This window comes from Panicum virgatum, chromosome 1K (genome assembly GCF_016808335.1).
Source record: "Panicum virgatum strain AP13 chromosome 1K, P.virgatum_v5, whole genome shotgun sequence".
Classification (NCBI taxonomy): domain Eukaryota; kingdom Viridiplantae; phylum Streptophyta; class Magnoliopsida; order Poales; family Poaceae; genus Panicum; species Panicum virgatum.
In genome coordinates, this window is record NC_053136.1 from 40,330,784 (window position 1) to 40,353,342 (window position 22,559).

Sequence of the window (22,559 nt, forward strand, 5' to 3'; positions counted from 1 at the left end):
ATTATTAGTTTGACATCTACATGTCCATGACTTGTGAAACATAGTCATCAACTAATACATGTGCTAGTCTAATATCCATGTGTATCCTCACATGAACTCCGACTAGGAACAACTTTAGAATAACCATACAAGTAAAGAGTCTCACAGATAATTCACATAATTGTCAATCAATACAAGTTGCCTTTCATGGATATTTAAGGAATACTTCATTAATCATGAATACAAGGAAATATGATCATCTCTATGATTGCCTCTAGGGCATATTTCCAACACGATGGACTTCACTTTAGAGGATGCAGAGGCACTGTGCTCGCTTGTTTCGAGTCAGGAAGCCCGCGTCGACGAGAAGCGGTGGTCTGTGCGGTTTCCCGGGGCACCTCCCACCAATTGTTGTCGTGGAATGCAATTTTTATTTTTGTTTTCCACCCTTCATGAAAGGTTTGGGGCTCTTAATTTGCAGATGGCTGGAATCGATGATCCTCAAGCCGGATGGCTTCAGCAGTCGTGTGAAGCGACCGAAATTTTTGAACGAGGCGTAAGTGTGCACCGACTTCTGGGGACGAGAGTAGTGTTATAGTTGAGGTTTTTGCTTGGTCCCTTGATTGTGTTCTCTGATTGTAGCGTGATATAGCTCCAGCCGAACTGAAGTTGTTCATACTATAGTGAATTTTGATTTGGCAGATTCACCCGTTTTGAGTTGTAAGCTAGCTCAGGCATGTTGTTGTGTCTGATGAATCATTGTGTTTCTTAAGCACTAATTGCATTGTAGATGCCCTAGAAATGCTTTGATACATTCTGAAAAAGTGAAATGATTTTGCTAAATGCTAACAGTTTGGGTGATGGCATCTATCTTGCTCTGAAATGTTTCCACACAAAACTCTGTTTCCCTAATTTCCATTCTCCAAAAATATTAAATTGATTAGTGTGTATGCAGTGACTATAAAAAGTCTGATTGTTAGCGTTTTCTGCTTATACAGGTACTTGCCTGAGTCATATATCCGGAGCAAAGAAGTTAGTGCTTGGTACTTTAGCAAGAACTATATATATATACCTTGAAGATTCTTTTAACTATTCTTGCCAACATCCATGCACGGTTCTTGTACTATGATTCATACGGTTTCTCCCCTTAAAAATATGTTAGCTGGACACCCACTTATTCAAATCCTTTCACTCTATGTTTAGGTCTTTAAGTTGTTAATGCAATATGTGAAGTAATCAATATTCCATTTATACGTGTATAACTGTTACTAACAACAGGTCAGGTGTGTACTCAATGGAGTTCATTTTGATAAATATATAGTCCTTAAAACTTACAGAAGAGCATGGTCTAGTGTCCAGTTAGGGGCTTATGTACATGATGCTCTCATAGACTCATGCTCTATATGGTGTTTGCCATGTTCTGATCATGGTTCCATTTAATTGTGTCACTCCATGATGTTTTTAGAGTTTTTATTGTTATATAAATTTTCCTTACTTTGCAATGAACGTGCAATCATTTTGAGAAACCATTTATCACTTTCCTGATTTTTCCAGTTAATGTAAAAGCAATTTCTGTTGCTTTATTTCACTTCATATCATAATGTGAACTTAGTTGAACTAATTTCCTTTTCAGATATCTTGCAAGAAAGTGAGAGATAGCATAAAAAAAAGTTTGAGTTCGGAGTGCAATGGCTATACCCATCATGTAGTTCAAGACGGCCTCCAGCTTTTTCATTTCCAGAAAAAGGAAAATGAACCACTTGGTCCAGAATATCTGGGTATCATGCAGTGCATAATCAGCAAACTAACCTATGAAACACTTCAAACAGTGGCTTCTATTGTCAGCCATAACGAGGTTAATTTTGATAAGTCTAGGCTGGCAATGGAAAAGATTGTAAAACTTCACCTTCCAAGTTACTTGGAAAACTTGGATAAAAAAGATATCATATGCCAGTTGTTCAATATTTTTAGAAATCCATGCAGCTATCGATCTGGTTCTGTGAGGCTTGTCACGCCTGTTTCACCACAACTTTTGTCAGCTATCCATCATGCTTTGGCTGGACTTGATGAAATGCCCATGCAACCTCTTGTTGCAATGAATATGAAGATTAGAGAAAAATCATGTACTCCAAAATTCGGGTTAGTTGCTCGCTCTTCCAAAAGAGGGCACATTATCCAAGTGGTGAGGAAAAGATGCAACAAAATTCTAGCAGATCTTGAAGAAGGTAATTACCTACCAAAGAATTTAGCAAAGGCAATGTCAGTGGTGAACCTATATCAGAAGCAAAAGTTGAGAAGTGTGGATATTTCACTATCAGAGTTCTTCCCCTTTACAAAAGAAACTATATCTTTGCAGAAAGATATCTTGAATGCTCTTTGGTCACTTCCACAACTCAAGCACGACAAGCTAAAATTGTTGCACCCCATGTTGGATCAAGATTCTAAAGCTGAAAGGAAACATTTAGAAACAGCTTTGAGGAACTACTTGACAGAATGTTTGTTTCAATGTGATGAAGGTAGTTTACCAGATGAGGCCCTCCGAGCCATAGCCTTTATGAGGAATGTTGAGTACTCTATCCTGCTTGTGATGAGTGAATTGTCAACCGTGCGGTGTGATCGTGCGCTTGGTCTTTGGATTGCAGGTACACGGGCGTCGAGTGTCGACGGGGAGCTGCCGTGGAGGTGCTGTGGCCGATGGACCGTGCGGTGGACGGCGGTGAAGGGCAGCCGGGACCGGAGCTCGGACCGGGCGGCAGCTGTGGCGTCCACTCCTGGATCGAGGGCACAAGCGGCGACGGAAGGCGAATTTCTCGGTTTGCGCCACAAAACCAAGGAGGCGGACGGCGGTTGAAGACGCCGAGTCGTGGAGGCACGGGCGTCGGTCTCTGGACTGACGGAGGCGACGGGCGTCGACGGCGTCTAGGGCCTCGCTGCGGGCGAGGAGGTGACGGGCGTCGGGCGGCGTCTAGGGCCGTCAGAAGGCCGAGGCGGGAACGGCGTCTAGGGCCACGGCGTGGAGGCGGGAATCTTCCCGCGCGTGAAGTTTTGGCGGTTTTCTCAAAACCGGCCACCTACCCGGGTTTCGCGGACCCTCCAAAACCGCGGACTGGATCTTCATCAAGACGGCGGCATCGCGGAGAAGACTTCGTTTCGAAGAAAGAACCTCGGCCGTCGGATGAGATCGTTGTACAGGGGGTGCTGCAGGCCAACCGGTCTGACCGGTCCCTGGCACCGGTCTGACCGGTCTAACCAACCGGTCTGACCGGTCCAGCGTACCGGTCTGACCGGTCCCGCGGGTATAAATACCCCTTCACTTGTGTTAGGTTAATAGCGGCTTTTGTAATATGTTCGTGGACTCTCTGTTTCTCCAGGCCGCCGCCCCTGTGTTCTCCTCCCCCTGTTTCTCTCTTTAGAGTAGATTTGTCCATGGATTTGTGAGACTTTGTATTGGATGTGATTGGGAAAGGAGGCCCCATCCTCCTTGTGCCCTCTGGCCTTTTGAATCAATCCAATTCTGTCTCTCATGTGCTTTTTGTGATGGATTTTCGTTTCGATTTTGATGCACTTGATTGCGACGTTTCGTAGAGCTCTTTGGAGTGATTCCTGTGCTACTAGTTGCGTGCCAAGTCTTCTGGAATCACGAGCTCATCAGAATTGAAGTTCTTGATTTTTGAGAAAACCCCAATCCCTTTTGATCTCCCCCACAATTCTCAAGATTCGTTGATATTTAGGCCGAGATCTTTTGGGGATATGTTCACGGGGTAGGGGCGAAGTAATCCCCCAAGTTTCACCAATTTTCGTGGTCGTTTGCTCAAGATTCACCGTTTGAATCCTTTTTCTCGGGGGCTTTCTGGGTGCTACCGGTCAGACCGGTAGGACAGACCGGTCTGCTCTTTTTGAACAGACACGACCGGTCAGACCGGTCCATCACACCGGTCAGACCGGTCCTGGCAGATCAGTCCTGAAGTTTTCCCACTTTGCTTCCAATTCGCTTCGTGTTTTCGTTCGCTGGTTCGAGACCTTTTGTGTTGGTTTAGCTCTTCAATAGCTACTCCAAACTTTAGTCAGAACGCTTGAGGGATTGGGTGATTTTGGGACATAGGCTGACGATTCGAATTTCGAAGAAATTTTGATCGGCTCCCATTCACCCCCCCCGGTCGCCGGCTTCGGTCCCACACTTTATAAATCAGATTTCTGGACGTCAGCAATTTGTGTCAACTGAAGAGAAGGAGGAGGTTGAGGTAGATTCTGTCTTGAACTTAAGCAGTCATCTCCAAGCTTTAGCACATTGTTGTGTAGAAGAATGTTCATGCGGTGAAGATTTGATTAACTTAGGGAATGATAATTGCAATGAGGATAGTGATTTTATACTTTCTGGGACCAGCTACTTCAATTTAAGCTCTGAGCAGCAGCAGATGCAGGAGCCTTGCTGTTCCAGTAATGACACTGATGTTATGAGAGAGTGTTGTTGGAGCGAAACTGTTGGAGATACATATAATGTCTCTGGAGCTGAGTATTCTGGTTCCAAATCAGAAGAGATACTTAGGAACTCATGTCTAAGGACCGAAGATTCTGGAGGCATTGGGCATTATAGCAGCAATGAAGCTGTTGACAGTGTGATGGAGCCCTATGCAGACTTATCAATCGATGTAAACCCCTTGAAAAAATCAAGATGTTCAGAGATTATTGGGATCTGTGATGAAGCATCAATAGTGACCCATAATCTTATCGGACAGATTTTAGATAAATGGTTGCTCGTGGAGAACAATGAAGTGGACGAACCCACTAGACTCCATCTTGGAGATGGATCTCAAAAACCCCAAGGTACACTGAACCATTATAGAACCTTTCTGTTTTTATCATGTATACCGGTTTATACTTTGTAGGTTGTATTCCTTCTGTGAGCTGATGGTTTTCTTCTCGCCTTTGCTAGATGATGACAATGGACCTGCGAATTCAGCAGAGAACCTAGAAGGTGACATTTTTGTTCATGCTGTGGAACGTCTCTTGCCTAATTTGCCGAAAAGGTTTTGTCCTTCCCTTTCTGTTATTCCTCTTCTGCGCAGTCACGTTCTATGATTTTAATACCTTGCATTTGTGCAGTTGCATAGACGAAGTCAAGAGGCTAATGAGCTGAGCTAGCAAGCACCGTGAGAACGACTTGCAGTGGCACCTAGAGACCCCATGTTTTTTTTTTTTTTGCCCATACAGAAGTGATCAGACCTGTGAGTTATGTGGTTCAGGCACTTCATCTAATGTGTCGAGCACTTCCATTTGTGGCATATTGACCCGTTCGGCTACCTACGCTACGTACACAGAAGGATCCCCGTTTTGGCCCTATTTTGGATCCAAAAAGAAGTATCGAAAGGTGGACTAAAAATTAACCACATCCCAACTAAAGTGAAGCTATTACTTCTACAAACCCACGTAATTCATGCTAAAAGGAGGTCACCTATGGGAAAAACTGAAATGCCCCCACCTCGAAACTGCATCCAATCTGTATCCCAACAGGTAAAAAGGGGTAGTCGGGCAGAGTAGAGCGTAATAATCTATTCTCTATATATCCTTAATCTACTGATCTAAACAAAGGCATGACCAAATTTAGTCGGCTGACTTTTAATCAACTAAACTTCATAGATAATCCAAACAGGATTAAAAAATTATGAACGTGAGGCTAATTACTTCAGAGTTCAGACGGTTTACATGCAATTGTTACAGTTGGGCCGTATGGAAAATGGTCGTACATGAACCTTCCCCATATTCATGTCCAGTGCAACTGGATACTTCATAATCACCAAAAATTGTTGCATCCACTGGTTAGTAATCTAACATGTTCAATACTGGGATTCTGATGCTCCCTTTTTTTTTGATAATACGTATCTGTATTTCTAGGTAAGGAAAGCGTACAAATACGCGTACAAATACAGAGACGTACGGGGAGGATACAGGAACAGCTGCCCCAGCTGAACTGTGCAAAGTACCCGACAGAAAATAAAAATTACACTATAGTCCCTGGATCCAGAGCAAGCCGCAGGCACTCGTCGTCCTCGTCGCCGGCCGCCGCCACCGAAGAAGACGCCTCCCTGGATCCAGAGCAAGCCGCAGGCACTCGTCGTCCTCGTCGCCGGCCGCCGCCACCGAAGAAGACGCCGGGCATCACCTTGAGCAAGAAGAATCCCATCGACCACAGGCTTTGAAAGGAGTCGAAAAATACACCCGTCGCGAACGGCGGGATGAAGCCATCGGCGGTCGCCCATCGACCGACGCCGCGCCTCGACCCATCCTGCTCCTGGATCTGAGCTCGCCATCGACGGACCCCGCCGCCGAGGGAAGACCAAGGCAGAACCAGCCAACCACCTTCCACAGCACCCGCAGCACACCCCGCATCCTTGAAGCAAAAGGACAGGAGCAACATCACCAGAAGGGCGACGAAGATCCAAGCCCGGACTCCTGTACAACAGCTCCCAAACTTGCCGGTGGAACCAGAGTGGAGCACCATCAGGGCGAAGAAGAGTTGGAGCATTATTCCTCGCGACGCCGCCGCCTTCGCCCCGTCGACGCCGCAGAAAAACATCCCCCGGCTAAACCTAGCTCCGCCGACGACCACCACCGGCAAGCAGACCCTAGACCTAGCTACTATATGTACATCCGCACGGCGCTTCCCCGGGCCTCCACCCTCTCCGACTCCATCCCGACCGCCAGAGAAGGAGGCCGGCGGAACCGCCGCCGGAACCGGCGTTCGCCCCCTTTTCGCCTCTCTCAGCTTCGCCTCTCTCAGCTTCGCCTCTCTCAGCTGTAGCAGAGGAAAAAGACAGAAGGGTCGAGAGACCCTTTAGAACCGCATCAACCAGAATATACCACAGCCTACAGGCACCGTGAGAGTTCGTTGAGTAGAAACTAGTTTCGTGCCAGAAATCACCAATGCTGAATAGCTGACAGATTTGGCAAAGCCAGCTTAACATCATTTGAGTGCGCACTAAAACATGACAACGCTACCACATTCTGTTTACACGACAATAGAATTCAACTAACATTACCAATGATAACACATTGATTATGTCGATCCTATCCCTTGGCCATAGTGCAATGCATATATTCCAGGAAGTGTTTGATGCCTTCCAGTCACAAGGTAGTCAACTAAGCCACCCCTTAGAATTCCCCACCAGGAACAAATGCCCAGTAAACTGTAAGCCTCAAAGTTTTGTTGCTTCTAGCACCGATCTCGACGTTCATGACGCCTGCAGTGAGATGCAAAAACAAAGTCAGGTGCACTTACCAAAAACAGTCATATAAATTTTCTTTTCCCACATGAAATTGCAGTGCATAACCTTGCAATTGATATATTTATCTAGTTATCTTTTATAAGATAATGGTAAGTAAACCACTGAAGTTGTAATATTCATTTTGAAAATCTAGTATTGTTTAAACACAAGCAATGTGTGTGTTATCACACTAGCAATGGCCAACTAAAAAAAACACAGCTGTGGAGTTCCATTGTTATATGCTACCTAGAGCAGACTAGAAGCAAACATACCCATATCGATCATAATCCCTAGAACTTCCCCTTGGTGAACGTGAACGTGACCTGCGGTGGCTCCTCGAATCATAACTACGAGATCGTGATTCTCTATCTCTTTCCCTGTCATGGTAGCGATCATGGCTTCTTCTGCGGTCATAATCCCTGTCACGGCTGCTGCTGCGGTCTCCTCTGTGGCGATCCCTGCTTGAAGCCCGCTCACGTTCCCCACTCCTTTCCCTGGACCTGGTTAGCAATATCATAAATAGACATACTAACGACTAGCTAGGCTTTAAAAGGAGAGGAAAAATTATCACCTTCTGTCATACTCTGTGCGGTCTACCTTCCGCTTTTTGTTCTTTTCTTCCTGTGCATATAAAAGGAAAAGAAACGAGATCATGTCACACATATAAAAACAGCCAAGTACTAATAGAACTGACAAAATTCAGTGAAGTTAATGGAATCCAACCAAACCTCACTCCGAAGATCACATGATCTAAAAAAACTAACCTGCAGTTCAGACAATCTCTCACGTATGAGCATATAACCCATATGAAGTTTCCCTCCAAAATGATCTGCCAGACGACGGTCACTGTTTGGCAGGAGGGAAGTTAGCTATGCTGGTAGCTGTAAATAATATATGTTATCATGTAATGGAGTTTCTGATAATTTACTAAAACCTTACAAACTAGGCCACATGATAAGAATACATATATAATTAAAAACGCACATTCTTTAGCTGCAAAAGTAATCCTCGTAAAAGTGGGCCCAAAAGCCTGCTGGTGAAAAAGGAGGCACACATGTCCGTCAAAAGCTGAAGAAACTGGAAACCCCAAACTATTCATGGTCCTAGTAGAAAAATCGGTGGAGAGGCTAAAGAAGAGTTTACCTGTCATATACGCTCAAGAATGCTCCACATATGTCACATAGGCGCAACTTTTGATCAGTCTAAACAAAAATAAAATATGGAAATCAATAACACCAAACCAAAATAACATAATAGCAGTTCTATAACTCTAGGTTTATGATAAGATTCCAAACAAAATATGCAAAGAGAAATTTACACGTAGAGATCTTAATCAAGTAAACCGTAAACAATACTAAACTACAAAAAAAAACTCCAACCATAATACCATATACATGAAACGGGTGCATATAAGAATTTTGAACAAAACTACAATGGAAATGACTTTCTTTTCAGATGGAAGGAGCACAAAAAATTCATCAAACTTACAATCTGGACATGAGCTGTCATTTTTGAAGAGTCAGGAATAGCCTGTGGCCGGGCACTCAGCTGGTTAGAAATGACAATAAAACTTTCAGTCAGCTGACAGAAGACCAACATAAGTTAAATATTAAAATAAAACACCAACCTTCTTCAGAGCTTCTGCCTCATCCAACAATTTTTGGGCTTCATCAATCATCCCATTCTCACCTGTTTAACATAAAATTGAGATATCACTATGTACCTCATCATATATACAAGGAGATGAGGGGAGGATAGCCAAATGTCAATGACCAGAGATTTGAGTTTAGAAGCTAAGGGCAGAAAATTATTGGAAGTTAAAGAACAAAATGTAAATACCTAGTTCTTCTGCCCTTTTCAATTTCTCATTTATCATTTCTTGTGTCCGTGCATCCGGAGCAGCAGGGGGAACAGGTGCAGTTGTTTGAGTGGCATTTTGAAGAGAATTTATTAAAGAAGCACGATCTTTGTTGAAAGCCTCAAGTAACATCTTTGCCTGAAATAATATAGCCAGCAACAAAAAGCAGACAAAATTGTAACCTTGAAACAAATTAGTACGAAAACAAGAATCTGGTAAGAAATTCAGCTATCTGAAAATACCTGTTCTTCAGCCCTCTGTTCTTTTAGCTTGTCAAGTTCTTCAGTGGCCCGTATTTTCCCCTCGGTGTTACCCTCAAGATCTGGAGTACACAGTTTATGTAGTGAATATTAACAAAGTACGTAACAGACGTACAGGTACATCATACACCAAGGTAATAAGCTTAACACAACATATTTATAGTTCAAGTATATCTCAAGTTTATTTATTTATTGGGGGTGGGGTGGGGGGGGGGGCAATGAAAGATTCATATAAGTTGCTTCAACAAAAAAGGAACACTAAGTGTAACTTAAATATAATTGCAGACCTAGAAAAATATTCCTAAGCACGGGCATGTTCATTCAATTGAACAAAACCTCTATAGGCACAATCACAAGAAAATTACTAGATGAACCAATAGAGAAGGCTGTAGCATTTAAGGAAGCTTGATAGCTCAGATCAAATTCCCATACCTCCACTCTACAGTTGTCATGTGCTAAGGATCCTTTTTAACATTTTATGTGTATAACTTCATTGTCAAATGAGGTTAAGAGAAAAAGGTAAAAAAAAAACACCATGCGGGAAAGTGTTATAGCTAGTGATTATTAGGTTACTGACTTATATAGTTTATGTCCAAATATGAAAAACATTAAAAGAAAAACACCATAGATGTCAAGAACACAACAAAATTTCCTGATACTGAACAATTGTCATGCGAAAAATATAAAACCAGACACTGAAGGCAGCAGCAGAAGAAAAAAATGCTTTTAGCGACCCGTCGCCATAAACATGCCAACCTCTAAATAACAAGAAGCATATAGCAGAGCCAATGAAAATCATATGCATCGATGCACATTTCTTCACTCTTGATTACGGTTGTTGCCACTAGAAACTTATAAGAAAGCACAAGGGTATTGACCAAACTTACCAAAAGCATCGATATCCTTCATCTTCTGCCTAATTTGTTTGGATAACTCCATTACTTCTTTAGTCTGCATTTGCAAGCAGCCAAGCACACATATATTTCAACTGAACAATAAAAATTTGTAGAAGGGAACAAAGGTGAAATAAGAATGTACCTGTGTAACCTCAGTGACAGAAATAGCAACGGCTGCTTTTGCATCTTCCTCCTCCAAACGCTTAAGGGCTCTCTGAATCTTCCTTTCACACTCAACAATTAGCCTTTGAATTGTTTCTTCCAATTCACGGTCATAGTTATCTGTACCTTTTGCTTTGGCTTCCTCGTATCTAGTACCAAACTCAAGAAGACATAGAACAAAGTAATAGCACCCAATTGTGATAACAAAACTAACAAACAGATGGCAACAGGGGAACATGTAGTCCAGAATGATGATAACTAAGAGAAGACTTGGGAATTCCTTAGGAGAAGTAGAAATTTCAGTGCTGGGTCTGGCCTCAAGGAATGCATCAAAATAACCCTGAGAGGCCAAATCATCAATATTTGTTCACATTGTCGAGCAACAGGACCCTTGATCCCGAATCATCCATAAAGCAATATTTATGTCCAAATCATCACAAGTAGTATGAAGCTACAACACAATGTTCGTGGTAAAGTATAATACATACCAAAATATTTTATTCTTTATCTCAATCATAATGAAAGTCACAAGATCCTAATAATCTTGCAGCAGCATCACATACAGCCACATGGGCCGCAATTTGCAAGCTTACATCGAACCCATTAGTCATTACTCATTAGACATGTCCAATTCATTTCACCATCACCTCAGACAACACAATGCAATTAGGCAGACCAAAAAAAAAAGCTATGGGCCAACATGTAATGTTCTGAATTGATGAGTATGTTCACACTTCAAAAAAGTAGACCTCACTCGAAAACTAACCTCCACAAACTACAAACAAATAAAATAGAGTAACTCTGGACTTGGAAGGATACTCTTTGCGCAGCTGCAGCGAGTGCAACTTCGGGCACGGCCCCATGTCCATCTTCTGCAAAAAAAAAAAAAAAAAAAGATCAAAATCATCACAAAAAAACCGGGAACCGCGTGATAACCCGGATCAAGTCGAGGGTCCTAGATCAGCGCGGGAATGGAACCGGGCCGGGAGCGGGGAGTGAGGGGAACCGGGGCACTCACGGTGAGCTGGAAGAGGTCGTGGGGGCAGAGGCCCGCAAGGTAGAGGCGGCAGACGTCGCGGTCGTAGTACTTGCGGCTGACCTCCCGCACGTCGCCGTTGCGGTTGGCGCCCATGAGCTGGTCGAGCTGCTTCCGGATGGCGTCCATGACGCCGCGCGCGGGGCGGGGCTCCCGTCTCCCCCAGCCTAGGGCTTTCCGCTTTCACTTGCGAAGGGGGCGGCACGAGACGAGACGGCGGCGGCAGCGGCGCGGGATGGGATCGTTCGGGGGGATTCGGAATTGCAACAGGAGGCAGACGAGGTGGATTTATTTTTTTTGAGCAAGGCAGACGGGGTGGATTGGGGTATTGATAATTTACGGTCAACTGGGAGCCTCCGTACGGTCGATTTTCCGACCATTACTTTTTTCTATTTATAAAAAATTTTTTATCGCTTTCTGTTTAAAAAAATTTTAAAAAAATACAAGAAAAATTTTGGATACCAAAAAACATTTCAAGCAAAATATTAGAGTAGAAAAAAAATTTCAAGAAAAAAAATTGGAGACCAGAAGAAAAAATTCAAGAAAAAAATTGGAGAGCACAAAAAATTTCAAAAAAAAATTTTTTGCGTCATTAAAAAAATATTCATCCGAAAAAAATCAAAAGGAATTCAGAAAAAAATTGTTGAAAAATTTTTGCAAAAAAAGGAGGCGCGAGGCGGCGACGGATCTGGGCGCCTCCCCGTCGCCGCCGGCCCGCCCCGCCGCCGGATCCGCCGCGCCGCGCCTCCCCGTCGTCGCCAGCCCGCCCCGCCGCCTCCCCGCCGCCGGATCCGCCGCGCCACGCCTCCCCGACGCCTCCCCGCCGCCGCCGGCCCGCGCCGCCACCTCCCCGCCGCCGCCGGCCCCAGCCCTGGCGCTCGCCTCGCCTGGATCCAGAAGGAGAGAGAAAAAAAAGGAGATAGAGGAGGAAGGGAGTGGGTGAGGAGGAGGAGGAATCACGGGAGTGGGTATGCGGTGGGGAGAGGAGATATGTGAGCACAGTGGGGCCCACCATGTGTTTGGGTGGAAAAAAAACTGACCGGGAAAAAGGAAAGTTACAGTCAACCTGAAAATCAGCATCGCGGTGGATTGGGTTGGAATAGAACGTACTGGATGCCGCTAGACGGCTATAGAGTGAGGCGCCGGTTCGACACGCACTTCACACGGTTCGACACGAACACTTCACACGGATGCCATAACTTTTGACTGCTTAAATGGAGAATTATTTTAGCTTATAAAAGTAACAAAATTTGATTTTTCGTATGTAAATTCTGATATTATCATATATCTGTGTTGGGTTGTCGTGCTGCGTTGCCCACCTTCCAAGCTTCGCTTTTCTCATCCATACTTACATAGTAGTTGGCTACATACTGTCGTGCACTTTCTCATTCTTTATACTTAGTCAGCATTCATCCAGCATTAATTGAGCTCAGGTGGCTGTCTTCATAATCAGAAATTTGCATTCTTTCATTTGTTATATTTTGGGCCCCTTTGACACCGCTTCACCGGAGACAGCTTCTTGCTATAGTAGCGCGATACTGTGCTGCATTGTGGGGGCACTGTAGCACGAAGCTGAAACGGCTTCCAAAGTGCTATAGCTAACTAGGAAACACACGAAGCTGATGAAGCCAGTTTTTCCTAGCTTCACTGGCTTCATGCTAGTAAGTGAACAGTGACGAAGCGGAAACACCACGAAGCAATGCCAAACGAGCCCTGTGGATCGAATGCTGATCTGTGAAATCTTGAATTCTCTTCTCCGTGCAACTTGTCCTGGGTATGCAATCTCACTCTTGATGTGAGATCTTCCATATATATTACTCCATAGATGGTTCGGTTATTCAGTTGGGCAATTTACATTTTAAAAGAAACCCTCTTCCGTCAATCCATTCATGCTATTTCTGATTTATTATCAATCCATCTCTTTTCCTTTTAAAGACAAGTCTTATTCACTCGATCCTAAACAGAAAATTATAAACAATATATCCCACTTTCAACACCTGTGAAATTAACTCCCGAAATCCTTTAAAAGTGATTTTAGTCTACATGGCAATTGCTTTGATATGATGCATCCACATCCACGTCCTACGTCTTCTCTGGCCCTTCCATTCGTTCTCGACCCTCATGATCATGCGACTGCCAAAGTTGCAGTCAGGTATGGGTCTGTTTGGTTATCAAATTAAGTCTAGTCTGGCTACAATTCTAAACTCGGCTAGCTTAAACCTGGCTTTAGAGATACAAGGTGGTGTATTTGGTTGTATAATTATATAGCTTGATTTATACAAGTTCATGTTTGGTTGCTTAGTTTACTAGAGTAGCGTCACCTCTTCCTCCTTGCGGTGAGTGGTCACCTTCCAATCTCCTCTCCCAGCGCTCCTGTATCTCTGCGAGCTCCACACCGTCGTGCCAGTGCTGAGCCGCAAGCGCTGCGTGCGGCTCGCCTTGCAAATGGGCCGGGTGCTAACAGTTTTAATGGTTTGGATTTTGCTATGGGCCTATTTAGGTTGGATGCTAAATGGGCCCGCGTTAAAATGGACTGGTTTGATTTGGGCTACAGCTCTCCACAGTTTGGTATCAATTTGGTGCCGATACAAATGGTTTGGTTTCTTAATGGGCCGTAACCGGGGTGTGTGCTGTAGTTCCTCAGATGGGCTCCTGCTCCCAGTACTCCAGCACCCAGCAGATCTCCAGCTCTCACAATCGCTCGCCAACAGCGGCGGCGCGGACAGCATCTGGACGCTTGCTTGCCGCCGCCGCCGCACCTCTCCTTCCGCCGGCGCTCATCTTCTCCGTGACTCCTGCAACGTGCGTGTCTCCCCCCTCTCTCTCTCTCTGCATCTCTTGTCTCAGAGTGCACGCACTTCTTTGAATCTTTGGAATTTGTTCCTATTTGCATCTCGATCTGTTCGATCCGCCCGCCTTTGTGGGTAGTCATGCGCTATGTCTTGCAATTGCTGGTGTTGGTGGTGTTAGTGGATTGGGCATATGATAATCTATCCATGTAATCAGGTTGCTAATCTCTCGTGGATGTGTGCAGGGAGTTTCCAACAATAACGCCTGGCAGTTCACCGTCACCAGGAAGTTCCAGGGAGGGGCCGGGACAGTGCGTGCACGCCTCTTGTGCAGAAAATTTCCCTTAGTTCCCTATAAGCCGCCAGCACTTCGAGCTATTTTCCTTTCTTTCAGTGCATAATATCGTATACTCACTGCGTTCGGCTGGTGTTGTAGCCTCCAGCGCTATAGTATTTCCTTCTCACATCGCTTCAGCTCTAGCCTCCAGCCACCAGCCAGGTAACAGTGTTTTTCTCTCACACCACTCCAGCTTCAGCCTGCCGAACGCAGTGACTATTGTCTAGTGTATAGGATATCCAATAAACAATAGATGCAATAGATCACACTGATTCCATAGTTTGAACCTACTGCTCTAGTTTGAACCTTCTTTCTTATATGTTGTTGTTACTCAGGTAGCTTATTGTTTAGCCTGTGTTTCTCAACATGTCTGCAAACACATCTGAAAGCTCTGATGATTCTCATTCAACCCAAACGCGTGTTAGAAGATCCAAGGTTTGGGAATATTTTGAGCAAAATTTAGTTGAAGCTAATGATGGTTTTAAAGCTGTGTGCAAGTATTGTCAAATCCATTTAAGCACTAAGTCAGGAACTAGCAGCCTTAGGACCCATATTTCTCATCATTGTCATGCAATTGAGGAAGCTGATAGGAAAAGGTTTGTAGCAACCTTGAAAAAACCTATAGAGAACTCTGTATTTGACCCTCAGCTTTGCCGCTAGCGTATGATTGAGTTTGTCATACATGCTGAGATCTCGTTTAACAAGTTTGAAGATCCATACTTCGAGCCATGGGTTCAGTCTATGCAGACAACTCTCGATGGTGTGAGCCGGCAAATTGTTCGTAATGATTGTCTAAAAAATATCAAAGAATGAAGCAAGATCTTCAAAATGAACTTCAAACCCTAGACTGTCACGTGTGCCTAATGTCAGATATGTGGACATCAATTCAGAACTTAGGCTATCTGGTTATAACAGCTCATTATATCACTCCTGACTTCAAGATAAAAAAGAAGACAATAAATTTCAAGGAGGTCAAGTATCCACACACGGGGTTTGCCATTGAAGAAACACTTGTGAGTTGCCTAACTGAATGGGGCATACAAAACAAGTTGTTTACTCTAACTGTGGATAATGCTAGTAATAACACTAGCGCATGTGAGGAGTTGGTGTATACTCACAAGCATGAGTTGATGTTTGAGGGTGCACATTTGTATGTAAGATGTTGTGCACATATCCTAAATATTTTGGTTCAGAATGGGATGAAAATTATTCATGAGGGGATACAGAAGATTCGGGAGCTTTTGAAGCACATTGACTCTTCACCCTCACGAATTCAAGCTTTCAATCAAATTGCAATGGTGAATGGTCTTCCTACAAAACGTGGTATTGCTCTTGACATACCCAATCGTTGGAATTCCACCTTCAGAATGGTTAGACAAGCACTCAAATACAAGGTTGTCCTCAACAGCTGTGCAAATCAAAATGCTGAAATTGCCCCGAATGAACAAGAATGGACAAAAGCTCAGTCAATTTGTGAGTTTCTTGAAACCTTTGAAGAGGCCACAAAGGCAGTATCGGCTGATAGGAAACCAACTTCATATATGTTCTTGCCTTTGATTCTTTCGATTAAGGATGCCTTGGATAACCCTGCATGGCAGACAAGCGTGGTGCTAGAAGAGTTGGCAGCGGCCATGAGGATCAAGTTTGAAAAGTATTGGGGCTCGGATATTGATGATCCTAATCAGCACAATGCTCAAGAAAGAAAAAGGACTATGATATAAACCTTGGAATCGTTATTGCTACACTATTAGATCCAAGAGGAAAAGGAGAATATGTGGAGTTCTTCTATCAGAAGATTTGTAAGAATACGGATCAGATTCATACATGTGTCAATACTGCTCTTGTTTGGATGAAGAAATATTTTGTAGAGTATGAACAACGTGTGAGGAGAGCTTATGCATACTCTAGGGCATATACAAGTGAGGCTAGCAAAACCGTGGGCTCACCGGTGCTTGCGAAACGACAACTGGGACAAGAGTTTGCAAATTTCGTCAAGTCGGAGAAAGACATGTGCACCCAAATCTGAAATTGACATGTACTTTGAAGAAGACTGTGTTGAGGATATTGAAAATTTTGACATTTTGGCTTGGTGGAAGCCACATGCTGAGAAATCCCCAGTCTTGTCAACCATGGCACATGATTTTCTTGCAATACCTCTTAGTACTGTGCCCTCCGAATCAGTCTTTAGCCTTGGGAGCAGGATTCTTGGGGAGTCCAGAAGCTCACTAACTCCTGAAATGTTAGAAGCTCTAGTATGTGGAAAAGATTGGTTATTCAAGGAAAAAGAAGCAGACGATGAAGGTAGAGAGAAAGGTAGACAGCCTTTAGACGATCTTTGTGAAGATCAGCCAACTTCTACCTTGGTCGTTCCATCAGGTACAACCCAATACTCTCATTTCATCATATTTTTTTGCTACCTGCATGGTTGCAGTAGTACTAATAAGTTCTTGAATAATATTGGTCAATCTATTAGATACAAGTATATCATTTGGAGGTCAAGATGTTGCACTCTTGTGAAGTTCAGTGCTCATGTAAGTTATGCTTTAGTTTGTCCAGTTATATGGGAGCCAATATATTTGACTGAAAAACCTCTACTATTTTCTAATGATATTGTTTCCTGGTTTCAGTTTGTTCAGCTTGACATCAGCAATGGATGAAGTTCTCTTGTTCTAATTGTTGGATGCTTCATCATCGTACAAGCTCTGATTGTATAATAATCCTTGCTGTCGCCAGTTTCAGATTCTCGTCAACTCATGACCTAGTGGCCCTCTATTTTAACGTAGCTAATGGAACATTTAAGCATCTGTATGGATGGTGTTTGATTGTATAATAATCACTGCAGCTGCAAGTTACGTCAGTTAATGGCAGAAGTTAATGGCAGGGCGAGCTATCATTGCCACCCGAGCAGTAGTTAATGGCTGAAGTGAACCCGTTAGCTTGGAATGGTTTTTTAGTGGGTAGAATCCATGGATAATGTATTGGATTGGTTAGATGTGGGGCGAAAGAAAGCTGTGGTTTGGTGTGGTTCGGACTTTGCATGTCAACAAATAGTTTGGGATGGGTAAATTAATCATTTAATGCTGCACATGGGCTGGGGTGGGTACAGTGTGGTTCCAAGCCCATTTGCAGGGCGGTGCGGCAGCCGCGTGCTCCGCCGCCGCTAGCATGAGGGTGCTTCGCTGCCGGGTGCTCCGCAGTAGGCGCTAATGCGCTATGGGAGGGAGCTGAAGTCGGGACTCGGGAGGTGCACGCGCTCCACTGCCACAGGCCGGCGTTAGCTGCAAGCTCCACCGCCCTGGCTGCGCAAGCGACCTCCACCCCCGGTGGCCAACAGCTGCGAGGAGCCGTTGTGACCTTGAGCTCCGGCGAATTGAGGTCCCGTTCGGACTAATCGAAGTCATGTTCTGGCGAATCGAGGTCCGGTGAATCGAGCGTGGGCGGTGCCGGAGCGGTGAAGAACGGCAGCGACGGCCACCGCCACCGCATGGGTTCTCCGCCGGTCCGCGCAGGGGTGCGGCCGCGCGTGGCTCCTCCGCCGCACGTGGCTGGAACGCCGGCCCGCGCTGGCGTGCAGCAGCTCCGCCGTGCGTCGCGGGTGGGCACTTAGCTACCGTGGACGGGCAGGCTTGCGGGACCTCTGCCCCTACGGCCAGCCATGTGGCGCTGTCGCGGGCCTGCGGGAGCTCCGGTGCCGCATGGGCGAGCACTGTCACGATGCAGACGAGCCCCGCTGTCACGCGGGCGTCGCGGGCTGGGAGCCTTTTACCTGTGAGCCATTATGAAACTTGGCTGTAACCCTCAAGCCACTAAAATAAAGTTGCACACCTATAAGGACAAGTTGAAGTTCGTTTTACCCTGCAAGCCATTCCATCCAAACTTGGTGACAACAGACGTTAACTGAGCTGGAAAAATACTGGAATGCCCTTTGGCAAAGAAACAATGGAACTTTGTCTGTTCCCTTGGTGCCACTCGGTGGGCTCATTTTTTTGGCACCAAATGTACAGCAGGGCTGTTGACGCCAAAGAAACAAGTTCTAGTTTTTGTTATTTATAAACAGCCCAGAATTTGTAATAAGAATCATATTTGCAACATCTCATCATCATATTTTGTTAGAAACAGCCCAGAATTTGTTTAAAAAATAATATTTGCAACATTTCATCATCATACTTGACGAACATGTCATCAACATTACTAAGACAATAGAGGTCATCATAGCTAACACATTGAAACAAAGTTCTCAACAGTCACCACGAGTTCACATAATATTTAGTCCCAGTTTATAAATGGCTCAGAAGCCATCACACAAGCCATCACAGTACATTACAACTAGTTTGAGTTTGCATCCATGCAACCAAAAGATCGAGTGTTCATCCATCAAACCAAAAGCTCCAGTTTTCATCCATCCAAAAGTATTGGGCATGGCATCACAGAGCAAAATACATGCCATCATATTACCTTTCACTGCAGTTCTAGCTTCTTCTTGCTCCTGGTATTGGAAGCTGGGCTACTTGGGCTGCCTGATGCAAGAGGGAGCCTCTTTGGGGTCAGCTTCTTCATGATGGCGTTCCTCCTCTTCGGTGTAGTTTCCTGCGCCTCTAACTGGACTGTGGCAAAAGCGTCCTCAATGACAGGACCTAGGATCACAGACTGCAATGGAACATGCTCATTGGATCCACTTCCAGACTCTCTAGTTGATGAACTTGTACTTCTAGATCCCTTGGTTTTCTTTGCTCCAGAAGAAGATGATGCCTGTCTCTCCCTTTTCTTTGCTGCTGCCCTTTGTACAGCTTCATTTATTGGGAATTGCATGACTGATGGAGTAGCTACCACAATGCTAGTCTCTGTGTTTGCTCTTGCTGCTACTGCTGCGGCTGCTCGAAGCCTTTTCTTTGGCACACCCCTACATAGGACAAGCATATGTATCAGTTTGAATTAAAGAAAATGGACATGCAGATGTAAATTAAACAATTTATTTCACCTTTCAGCTATCATTGCAGCTATGTCTTCAGGCTTCCCATTCTTGCAGGTTTCCCAATGATGCCCTTTCTGATAGCATATTGGGCACTGATGCCTTCTATCCTTCTGGCTGCTACCACCTTCAAAAGTCCCTTTCATCCTATTCTTCCTTCTTCCTCCTGCTGTTGCCCTAAGTAGTGGAGGGTGCATGAAGAATCCATGGTTGGATGTGGACCACATGCTCTTGTCTGGAATGCAAGGGATGGAACCTTGATATGCAAGCTTAAAATTATGGACAGAGTAGTAGTCAGACACAAAATCTTCCAGTCTGGCACCAGGGATGGAAGTGATGTAAGCAATTGCATGTTTGCAAGGGATTCCTGTGCCTTGCCAAACCCTACAGGTGCAGCTTCTCAGTTCCAAATCGACCACAAATCTATAGGCTAGATTGACTCCCTTTGCACATACCTCTGCCACACCTTCAGGAGAAGATGTTATCACTTGAATATCCAAATTGAAACTTTTTTCCCTCAGCTGCTTCTCAATGTGAGGCAGAATCTTTCCAGTAAACTTCATGGCCACCCTCTTGTGGTTCCTAGACCACAGCTTCTTGTGGTTCTCATGCAGATACACCATTGCCTCAGGCTTGGCATCAGCCATTGCCTGGTAATGCTTCTCAAACATGTAGTTGCTCCATGAATATGAAGAAGCCCATAAGTGGTCATCAAACACCTTGCCAGAGTACCTTTTCTTGAAATTTTGTACTAAGTGGTACATGCACTCCCTATGTTCAACACCAGGAAAAACTTCAGAAACCCCACTCATGACTGCCTGACCACAGTCTGTATGGAAACAAAGTCCATCTGGGAATCCAATTACATCTCTCAACCTACTCATAAACCACAGCCAATTATCACAGTCCTCTGAATCAATTACCCCCACTGCAACTGGATACATCCAATTATGTCCATCAACTGCACAGGCTATACACAACTGCCCTCTGAACCTTCCATTCAAAAAAGTACTATCTACTGCAAGATATGGTCTGCATGCTCTAAGGAATCCATCTACACATGGTTTGAGTGCAAAGAATAGTCTTCTGAACCTGATCTTATTGTTTATGGTGTGGTGATCAATGACAAAAGATGAACCAGGACTAGATTCCTCTACCTGGGCCTTAAGCCTAAACAAATTCTCAAAACTTTTATCCCAATGCCCAAAAAGCTTGTCCATGGCTAGATTTTTACCTTTGTACATTCTCCTGTATGGCACAGTTACTTTGTACTCAGCCTTCAACCTCCTTGTCAGCTCTTTAATTCTAAGGTTGGGATCTTCCTTCAACCAGTCCAGCACTTTATCACAAACCCATAACTGAGTGATCCCAGCACACACTCCAACCCTACTAGCAGCCTGACAATCATGTTCATGTGGGTTCCTTTTGATCTGCATAAATAAAACCAAGAATGCTGATTATAAACAAATAAATCATTGCAACAAAGAAATCATAAAAGAAGTGCTCTATACCTTAATTGTCACACCATCCTTCAGAGCTGAGGCATGAATTCTCCATGGACAGTCCAGCTCCTCTCTGAACTTACAGTGCACCCTATACCTCCCTGGATCACTCTTGTCAATTACATACTGGTGCTCTCCAATAGCACAATGAGTAGCTAAAGCAATCTTAAAGGCATCCATATCTGAATACAAAGTTCCTACAGCCATAGGTGGATTTTTCTTATCATAATTAAGATCAGGCAAACCATCAGGGACCCTATCTGAAACCATCTCATCATCAGACTCATCACTCACATCTGAATCAGAACAGATTTCATCCTCAGAACTCTCATAAGCTTTAGGATTTGGGGTGGTTGTGGTTGGTAGCTGGGACCAAAGTCAAGGTATAACACCTCATCATCAACACCAACATGCTCATTCATTGGGTGTGGGTTAGGCAGAATTTCAGGTTCATCAGACTGAGTATGTGTGCTGTGGCTTGGCTCTCCTAAGCTTGGATCACCAATTGAAGGGGTGAATGGGGTTTCAACAGACTTGGAAGTAGTACCAATGTCCCAAAGTGGAATCTGAGGGGGACCATTACTTGGCTTGTAATATGCAAAGGTAACGAAGCAACATTTGGAAACACTATGTTTTTCAAACATGTGAAGCAAGTCTTGGTCAGTGCACAACTCGATGTTGACCTTTGTATCCAAGGCCCAATAGTAAACTTTCACTAACTCGCCGTAACCATGAGGATTGGTCTCCACAACTTCATCAACGAAGTCTTTGAAATTAATGCGGTCAGCATCCACAACTTTGCTCAGTTCATACCACTGACCACGACAGTTTGGAGCAACAATCCGCATTTCTAACGTGAAGCTACTGTCTGCGTCGTCCATCCTACAGATGAACAAGGAGGAGACAATCAAATGCAAGCGCAGCAGTAAGCTATCGTGACCTAATGCATAGAGAGGGGGGGACGGACAACTCACCCGCCCGCCCGCCCGCCGCGCCTGGCACCGCCCGCCCGCCGCGCCCGCCGCGCCTGGCCGCGTCCGCCGCGCCTCGCCCGCCCGCACGGTAGCGCCGCCGGCCCGCCGGTAGGGTTTGGAGCCGCCCTCGCGCGAGTCTGCTCGGATGGATAAGTGAGTTGGGCGGGTGCGGGCGAACACTGAAGGGCAGAGGGCCACTGAAGGGCAGAGGGCAAAATTGGAACTGGAAATGCTAGGGCCCACTTGTAAGATCAAGGAAACGGTGGTTTGCTAACAGATCGGGGACGGAATGGCTTGCAGGGTAAAACGAACTTCAACTTGTCCTTGTAGGTGTGCAACTTCATTTTAATGGCTTGAAGGTTAGAGCCAAGTTTCATAATGGCTCACAGGTAAAAGGCTCGCGGGCTGGGGCATGGCTGTGGGCGGTGAGAATCCGGGAAGGAGCGTGACTGAGTCCAAGGGGTGAGGAAACTCTAGCCAGTGCATCCACATAGCCTGGCTCCGTGGAGACGCTCGGCATCCGCGTTTCCAGGAA

At 44.8% G+C, this 22,559-nt stretch overlaps 2 protein-coding genes and 1 long non-coding RNA gene across 3 annotated transcripts; 2 read left to right on the forward strand and 1 right to left on the reverse strand.

Moving 5' to 3' along the window:
• Window positions 1-891: 891 nt before the first annotated feature.
• LOC120655252 lies at window positions 892-5,269 on the forward strand (the record flags this gene model as incomplete). The annotated part of the gene is made up of 4 exons (XM_039933001.1): window positions 892-1,011; window positions 1,613-2,542; window positions 4,164-4,803; window positions 4,913-5,269. Coding segments are annotated over 4 exons (1,836 nt in total), but the record flags the coding sequence as incomplete, so codon positions are not given.
• A 1,596-nt stretch (window positions 5,270-6,865) lies between these two features.
• LOC120707805 (putative RNA-binding protein Luc7-like 2) lies at window positions 6,866-11,773 on the reverse strand. Its single transcript, XM_039992825.1, has 13 exons — window positions 11,436-11,773; window positions 11,237-11,289; window positions 10,398-10,566; window positions 10,247-10,310; window positions 9,342-9,421; window positions 9,081-9,237; window positions 8,869-8,930; window positions 8,730-8,789; window positions 8,385-8,443; window positions 8,006-8,087; window positions 7,813-7,862; window positions 7,514-7,741; window positions 6,866-7,217 (listed from the first exon to the last, which is right to left on the reverse strand). Exons 1-13 carry the CDS (start codon window positions 11,580-11,582, stop codon window positions 7,190-7,192), a joined length of 1,239 nt encoding a protein of 412 aa, XP_039848759.1. The 5' UTR covers window positions 11,583-11,773; the 3' UTR covers window positions 6,866-7,189.
• A 4,802-nt stretch (window positions 11,774-16,575) lies between these two features.
• On the forward strand, window positions 16,576-17,476 carry LOC120707825. The gene is made up of 3 exons (XR_005689109.1): window positions 16,576-16,955; window positions 17,053-17,110; window positions 17,207-17,476. It is a non-coding gene; the product is annotated as an uncharacterized LOC120707825 (long non-coding RNA).
• The last annotated feature ends 5,083 nt before the right edge of the window (window positions 17,477-22,559 follow it).